The sequence below is a fragment of the Triticum aestivum genome, chromosome 5D (genome assembly GCF_018294505.1).
Source record: "Triticum aestivum cultivar Chinese Spring chromosome 5D, IWGSC CS RefSeq v2.1, whole genome shotgun sequence".
NCBI classification, from domain to species: domain Eukaryota; kingdom Viridiplantae; phylum Streptophyta; class Magnoliopsida; order Poales; family Poaceae; genus Triticum; species Triticum aestivum.
In genome coordinates this window covers 81842968-81850983 of record NC_057808.1, presented here as the reverse complement: position 1 = coordinate 81850983, position 8016 = coordinate 81842968, and the positions used below count along the sequence as shown (strand labels likewise).

At 50.6% G+C, this 8016-nt stretch overlaps 2 protein-coding genes across 2 annotated transcripts; one reads left to right on the top strand and one right to left on the bottom strand.

Moving 5' to 3' along the window:
- The first annotated feature begins 2234 nt into the window (after positions 1-2234).
- Positions 2235-4224, top strand: LOC123119585 (F-box/LRR-repeat protein At3g26922). The gene is made up of 3 exons (XM_044539442.1): positions 2235-3347; positions 3437-3598; positions 3698-4224. Exons 1-3 carry the CDS (start codon positions 2355-2357, stop codon positions 4052-4054), a joined length of 1512 nt encoding a protein of 503 aa, XP_044395377.1. The 5' UTR covers positions 2235-2354; the 3' UTR covers positions 4055-4224.
- Positions 4095-6890, bottom strand: LOC123119583 (cation/H(+) antiporter 15-like). Its single transcript, XM_044539441.1, has 2 exons — positions 6582-6890; positions 4095-6455 (listed from the first exon to the last, which is right to left on the bottom strand). Exons 1-2 carry the CDS (start codon positions 6798-6800, stop codon positions 4257-4259), a joined length of 2418 nt encoding a protein of 805 aa, XP_044395376.1. The 5' UTR covers positions 6801-6890; the 3' UTR covers positions 4095-4256.
- Between the last annotated feature and the right edge of the window lie 1126 nt (positions 6891-8016).

Genomic DNA, 8016 nt, shown 5'->3' with positions numbered 1-8016 from the left:
TTCTACAGAGTAAACATTTTTGTAAAGTCAAATAAAATCCACAAAAGTTTAAGTAAAACAAAGAGTGCTACAGCTATAATAAAACCCAATAAAATTTATTTTAAAAATACCAAAATAATTTCAAATTTATTTCTCTCCAATTTTCTATTGTAGGGAATCATTTTACCCTATTTTCCATATATTTTATTTTTGGAGAAAAATAATTTGAATAAAAACCAAATAACTCCAAATTGAAAATAATTTCAAAGGGGACTTTAAATTTTTGATTCTTTGAAACTTCCAACTCCTATTTCATATGATTTGAAGAAGTCATTTTATCTTCTCTCATGAAAACCATTGAGTTGCTTAAAGTTTTGAATTGAAATATTTTGAAATGAAATTCAAATATTTTCAAAAAACCTTTTCATTTATTTAAATGGAAGAAGTCATTTCATCTTCTCTCTAGGGTTTTGTATTTGAAAAGAATTTGAATTCATGGAGATCATAAATGCAAAACAAAAGTTTGGGAAAATCCTTTTATTCCCTCTCATTTAACTTTCAAAAAGTTTTGAATTTCACTCAATTTCACACAAGCAACCACGGCACAATCAAACAATCAATCAAAATTATCTATTTAATATAACATTCCAAAATTTAGAATTTTGGGATGTTACACTCCTCTTGGTTGACTGCCCATCACTCATCATCCCTCGCCTCCGGTATCTCGCTTCCCTGATCTGTCTTAGGATGCCATGAGGTGGGACATGCCATTCTTCTATAGACGTTTGATTCGCTCTTCCTCGTTGTTCGGTTGATGCGTCACCCCCTCGTCATCTGGCCGGACTATCCAGCCATGTTATTTCTGCTCGAACCGACTAGTTGCTCTTCCACTATAAATACCCCGCCACCCTTTCATGAGGGGGTTAACCAGCACATACATTGACTAGAACTAGGATATATCCCTCTCTTATTCCTCCACACCACATCAAAGATTTCTTGAGGGATTATTGAGAGTTTTGGGAGAGGCCCCACTCAAGCATAGATCCACTCCTCGTCTCTCTTTTGACCAAAGCAACTCATGATTTGAGCAAGTTCTGAGCTTTTCCCTTTGTTCATGTTACTCTTGGAGGTTGGAAGCTCCTAAACGGTTTAGTCTTCAGTGCTGAATTGACTTGTGATTTTCCTTTGAAAGTTGCGAAGGTTTGGAGGCCGCTCAAGGTCTACCACTAGTGGTTGGGAATTGTCTTTGTGGTGATATTTTAAGAAGAAGGTGAGCCTTTGTATTATTGGTGTGTCTTCGTGGTAACGCCCACCACTCCAACTATGATTAGCTCTCTAAGAAGTGAAGACCGGTATACTTCCTCTCCGGTGTGTCCCTTTATCCCTAACCGCAACTTCTTATTTGCGGTTTACTTTGGTCAATTGACCTTGCAAAGATCATACCATAGCATTATTGTTTATGTGCACCTTATGATTATTAGCAACAAGTTTACGCTATTGCTAATAATTAAATATCGTAAGGTGATGATCTACATCATTCAAATCAAATATTCATAACATGAAATAGCTGACCACACATACTGCATGGTAGTGTAAGGTGGTATTGACTCACCTGATACCTTTTCCGAGTATGAATACATATATACGTAATTACTAATTTTTTTAGGGTAATATAGTTACGAATGTTGTCATACCAAATATACACGTAAAAACTAGCCTAGCCCAAATAAATGGCCAGGCCAGCCCGAGCCAACCATTCCAAAAAGTAACCAAATACGAGCCTATTTCTCTGCTGATTCACTACGCGCACGCTCCAGGGCTCCAGGCCTCCACGCGCAAAATTCTCCACACCGTTGCGTATGCAAATTTGACAAATTTAACCTATAAACGAAATCAAATCATAAAATGAACCGTCCGTGAAACTATTTCACGCGGCTGACTTTTTTGTGTGACGCCCGACACGAAGGCGCCACACTACACTGTGCAACGCCTCACAGATAGGCGCTACACGGCCAGCGTCGCACCCGTGTGATCCGAAAATTACTAAGTCAGTGTGCAGCGCCTGAGAGCTAGGCGCCACACTATACAGTGCAACGCTAGCTCCTAGGCATTGCACTAGTGCAGCGCCTGAGAGTTAGGCGCCACGGATCAGCCGCGTGAAATAGTTTCATGGACAGTTTATTCTGTGATTTGATTTGGTCTATGTGTCAAATTTGTCAAATTTGCCGCCGCCGTATCCGCACCACCATCCACATTCTACGCAGCCCTCAACGAAAATATCCACATTCTACGCCGCCGCCGGCGACTCCTAACCCTCTGCACCAATCCGCCTTGCTCACTTCCTCTGCGCCAATCCGGGTCGCTGGCCGCCGGCCATGGAAATGGAGCCGGGCGGTCCTAGTTCGAAGAAAGTTAAGTCAGCGGCCGTCAACAGCCGCCAAGAGGCACAGGCGCCGCCGACGCCGGCGTCGCCGGCAACTGAAGCCCCCTGTCTGGACCCTGCAGAGACGCCGCCCGCAGCTGATGAAGATGATGGACGCGTCGACCGCATCAGCAACCTCCCCGACCCCATCCTCGGTGAGATCGTCTCCCTCCTCCGCACCAAGGACGGCGCCCGCACCCAGATCCTCGCGTCCCGGTGGCGCCACATCTGGCGCACCGCGCCTCTCAACCTCGACTGCCGTCGTCTCCCCGACGAGGAGCACGGGCTCACCGGCGTGGTGTCGCGAATCATTTCCGCCCACCCGGGGCCCGGCCGCCGGCTCCGCATCCCCGCGTATTACCTCCAGGACCGGGCAGCAACCGTGGACGCCTGGCTCCGGTCCCCCGCCCTCGACCAGCTTCAGGAGCTTGAGTTCTGCCATGTCTCGAACTGTCGGCCACGACTGCTTCGGCCGTTGGCACCGCCACCTGCCTCCACATTCCGTTTTTCACCGACCCTCCGTGTTGTCACCATCGGGAGATGCCTCCTCCCGGACAGCACCGTCCAAGGGCTTCACCTCCCCCAACTTAAGCAGCTGGCGCTTGAACGGGTGAGCATCTCTGAGGGCACGCTCTGTGGCCTGATTGCCAGGTGCCCCGCCTTGGAGTGCTTGCTGATATACTACAGCTTTGGTTTCCAATGCGCTCGGATCAACTCCCTTAGCCTTATAAGCATAGGTGTGCGTCTGCGGCATCGTTATCTTTCTGATCATGAGACAGATGAGCCGCAGTTCAGAGAACTCATCATCGAGAATGCCCCTTCCCTTGAGAGGTTGCTCCGTGTCGATATACTTGATGGCCTGCATGTATCCATAATCTCCGCGCCTAAGCTGGAAACCTTAGGTTCCCTTCATGGTGAGATGTACCTCAGTTCCTCAATTCTTCAGGTAGGTGTGAGCTCTCTACTTCTCGCCTTCAGTATGCTCTAAGCTTTATTTCAGAGACATTGCATATAATTTGCACTTCTGTATGCTAGTGTTGTCTTTTATGCTTCATAAAGCGATTGCCCAGTGATAGCCACACGACGGTGGTTGGCGCTGTCAAGGTCTTGTATGTCAGAATTACTTGTCTGGATATAGGCACGACACTTCAGTTGTTGAGATGTTTTCCATGCTTGGAGAAGTTGTACATTCAGCAGGTGACAATTCTTCATTAGTATTCATGGTTTTCAGCTCCTCTTTTGGATCTGCTCGTGCTCTGAAGTGGCTGATTGTTTTCATCACATCTGTTCTTTCAGTCGATATCAGGGGATCTGAATTTGTGGAAGCGTAAACACCGGGACCTAATCAAGTGTCTTGACCTTCGTCTAAAGACGGTAGTTATGCAATTTTATCGGGGCATCAGGGCGCAAGTTAACTTTGCCACATTCTTCATACTGAACGCGAGAATGCTGGAGTTGATGTCATTCAAAGTTGACACCGAATATTACTGCCGGGCCTTTTTAGCAGAACAGCGCAAGGAGCTTCAGTTGGAGAAACGGGCTTCAAGAGGTGCTCGGTTTCACTTTCAAACTGACAGACTTCTCCGCTGTTATTCGATGATCAATAATGTCCGTGATTTGGATTTAAGTGATCCGTTCGTATGTAAGCGTTGAACTTGGGTTTAGGTCTGTTGAGTAGTCTTTCTTGACAATCTCAGTTTGTGTATTGTCTGAATTTCTATTACTGAATCTCTGTCAAATACAGTAGGACCTAGCCTCCAAGATGTTACATGAGGTTACGATTACAAATTTACAAACACAGCTAGCTTGTAGTTGAATATGATTACGACTGGAGGAATTTAAGCTGCATGGTTGCTCAAACGGGGTACAGCTCACCGGCGGCCGCCATGGTCTGCTGCTGCACGACCAGCGTGGACAACCGGGATCCAAAGTCGGCGGACGTGAGCAGGTCCCCGAGAACGCCGAGCTCCAGGTGCTCGCTCCAGTCCGATATGCCGGCCGTCAGCGGCGACTCGACGCTCTCGGCTCGCCGGCCGACCACGAGCAGGTCGAACGCCACGCTCGTGTTCCGGATGACGTCCACCATCTCGTGGGAGCCGCCGACGGTGTGCTGGCTGTACATGACCCGGTTGTCGTCCACCCACCGGTCGACGAACTCCTGCGTCGCCTCGTCGTCCAGCTCGTCCTCCTCGGGGTCCAGCCGCTGCTGCCACTCTATCGGCAGCAGGAACCGGAACACGGTGAGGCCGATCGGCGCGTCCTCCGCCATGTACGCCGCCAGCGCCATCGCCTCCCGGTCGTCCGGCCCGCCGAGGAAGTACATGGCGACGCGATGCGGGAACAATCCGTCGATGGTGTCGATGGACGCGGTGCTGGCCACGCCGGAGAGGCTGCCTCGGTCGACGAGGATGGCGACGGAGCAGGGCGCGTAGTTGAGTATGTTGATGTTGGTGTCCTGGATGGCGCCGGCGTTGGGCGACGTGGGCTCCACGGAGCCGTCAATGGCGAGGCGCTTGTGGAAGGGCACGATGATGAGCATGGCGCGCTTCTCGAGCGCGACGGTGCACACGTCGTTGTGCATGGTGGCGTAGGGCGCGATGCACACGTATGGCAGCAGCGACGAGGAGCCCTGCTGCCGCTGGTCCACGAAGAACTGGAAGGCGTTGACGACGCGCTCCGACTCGGTGGCCTTGGACCCCGTCGGGACGCAGTGCCGGTCGCTGTGCTTGAAGGAGCGGAGCACAGAGCTGGTGAGCCCGGCGAGCGGCAGAAGGTGGAGGAGGTACACCGAGACCGGCGTCGTCGGCGTCGGGCTGGCCGCGTCAAGCAGCGCCACCACCGGTGCCACGTCCACCTGCGAGTGGACGCACGCCAGCACCCGGAGCTCCTCGCCGACCTTCTTGCTCTCCACCGTGCGCCGCTGGTTCGCCACGTACTTCTCCTCCGGGTGGTACATGTACTTGACTGCCGCCCCTGTCGCGGCGCCGACCACCAGCACGTTGATCATGAAGGCCGCGTACGCCTGGTCGTCCAGCACCTTGGAGTCCATGAACGCCGAGGCGTACACCACCTCCGTGATGCCCTTGAAGTTCATCATGAGGCCGACGGCCACGGATTCCCGGACCGGTATCTGGCAGTACAAGCACGGCACCATGCACGCCACAAACTTGGCGACGATGCCGACGACCAAGAACACCTCCAGGAGGCCGCAGGTGGAGGCGTCCGTGATCATGTGGACGTTCATCCGCATCCCTCCCTGCGCGATGAGCAGCGGCGTCAGCACGCCGGCGACGAGCCGGTCCAGCCGCTCCGCCAGGGTCACACCCAGCGGGGCGCCGCCGGGGAGCATGAGCCCCAGCATGAACGGCCCGTACGTCGCGTGGAGGCCGAGGAGCTCGCCGGCGAAGCTGCACGTGATGGAGATGAGCAGCACGGCGACAAGGCGGGACTCAGAGAGGATGCCGCCCTCCGGCACGTCCCTGATCAGCCGCAGGATCACCGGCCGCGCCACCAGCCCCATGAGCGCGATGAAGACGGTGAATGAGAGCGACGAGGCGAAGCCAATCCGCTGCAGCTTCTCCTCGGGGCTTGCCTGGAGGAGGTAGGATGTGACGCCGGCGATGGCAAAGGTGTTGGCGAAGTCTCCGATGAGGGCGGCGGACATGGCGAGGCGGCCGAGCTTGGAGGAGAGAAGGTGGAGGTCATCCAGCGTGCAGCAGACCACGATGAAGGCCGAGAGCGACCACCAGGAGTTAAGGTTGGTGAGGAGGAAGGTGTCGGTCCATTGCTTGGGGATGCGATCGCTGAGCGCGAGGGCCGTCACGTACATGGCGAGGTGCGGAGCGGCGGTGCCAAGGACGGCGATGGCGATGGCCTTCTTCCCGGACTTGACGATCATGCCGAGGTCCGTCTTGACGCCGATGGTGAAGATATGGAGCGTGAAGGCGTAGCCGCCGACCGTGTTGATCTGCACCCAACCCTCGGGCGTGGCGAAGACCTCGCCGATGTGTGGGAGGTAGTGGCCCAGGATCGACGGCCCCAGCAGCGTGCCGGCCTATACATAGCATGGAGATCCATCTGTGCAATTAGTAATTAACCAATCAATCAACCAGAGGCTAGCTCGATCAATGGCGCACAACAATGGCATTCATGGAGGAGCGAGAGCCGAGAGCGTACGTACGAGGATCTGGGAGATGACCAGCGGGATGCCAACACGGCGGAACACGGCGTACATGGCGTGGGAGAGGATGAAGATGATGCAGATGTGGTAGAGGAGGAGGGGGAAGTAGAACTTGAGGGGGTCGTCGCCGGCGAAGACGCCGGAGGAGGTGGGGCGGCCGGAGCTGTGCTCGAAGCAGTAGAGGCTTCTGTTGACAACGACCTCCCCCGCCAGCGACATCGGTGGCCGGCGCTCGTGGAGCAGAGGGCGAAGGAAGCAAGGCAAGTGCGGAATGGGGAATTTTCTTCCATGGCATTCGACGCTTGCATGCAAGATGGGGCGAGGCCAAGGCGCGGGATGGTGTGGAGTGGAAGTGCTTTGGCGGGAAACGTGGTGCACCGGTCGCTCAGTTTATTGGGATCGCGCTCTCTTAATAACCACGCAAAAGGCCAAAGTGCCCTTCTACATCCGAGCTCATAGGGATTAACAGTATCTCGAAAAATGTTTAAAAGAATCTGAACTATTTTTATAGCGAACTTTGACAAATGCTCCAAGAGCTTGAAAAATTTCAGCACGAAATCGCTGGAAGTCGTGGCAAAACTAAAATAAAATTAGTGCTCCAAAATGCTTTCGAAAGTAGCATTTTCAAATTATTGATTTTCTTTTGACACGACTTTCACAAATGTGATTTTATGATGACTTTGCAAGCTCTTAGAACATTTGTCAAAGTTTGCCATATATTCTTTTCAGATTTTTTTGAACATTTTTCTTAATATATTTTGAATTTACTGTTCATCCAAGCTCATTTGAGCTCGGGTGCAAAAACTTCACGTCCCGCAAAAGGAGGTTTTTGCCTACGTTTTTTTTTTCATAGTTAGACTTTGTAAACTTTGGCTAGGCTTGTAGAAAAAAATGGATATTTACAATAAAGAAACAAATTCCATGAGGGCTCCTCATGAAATATATTTGTATACTGCATCCATTCCATAATGTAGTGCATATAGATCTTCCAAAAGTCACATCTTTCAAAATTTGACCAAGTTTGTGAAGAAAAGTATTTACACTTAAAATGTCATACATGTATTATTAGATTCATCACAAGGTGTAGTTTCATACCCTGTACATTTGGTATTGTAGATGTAAATAGTTTTGTCTATAAACTTGGTCAAAGTTTACAAAGTTTGACTTAAAAAAATCTATATGCATTACACTATAAAACGGAGGGAGTATAATTTATATCTAGTGTTTTAAATGTTTATATTTTTTCTATAAACTTGCCAGAAGTTTACAATGTTTGACTTTAGTACAATGTTTGACTTTAGAGAAAAAACACACTATAATGTGGCAAAGGCGGGAATAATTTATTCCACATTTTCGCAAACCAGAAATATAGGAGACAGAGGATTATTATTTTTGGCTCTTAGGGACGTGTGACCCCATCTTTGTGCTACGAGAT

Excerpts from the sequence above, each read along its gene's own strand:
- LOC123119585 (XM_044539442.1), top strand. The coding sequence starts at position 2,355 with ATGGAAATGGAGCCGGGCGGTCCTAGTTCGAAGAAAGTTAAGTCAGCG. Across the intron at positions 3,348-3,436 it reads TCAGTTCCTCAATTCTTCAG|TGTTGTCTTTTATGCTTCAT; the intron begins GTAGGTGTGAGC and ends TCTGTATGCTAG. Across the intron at positions 3,599-3,697 it reads AGAAGTTGTACATTCAGCAG|TCGATATCAGGGGATCTGAA; the intron begins GTGACAATTCTT and ends CTGTTCTTTCAG.
- LOC123119583 (XM_044539441.1), bottom strand. The coding sequence starts at position 6,800 with ATGTCGCTGGCGGGGGAGGTCGTTGTCAACAGAAGCCTCTACTGCTTC. Across the intron at positions 6,456-6,581 it reads TGGTCATCTCCCAGATCCTC|GCCGGCACGCTGCTGGGGCC; the intron begins GTACGTACGCTC and ends TGCTATGTATAG.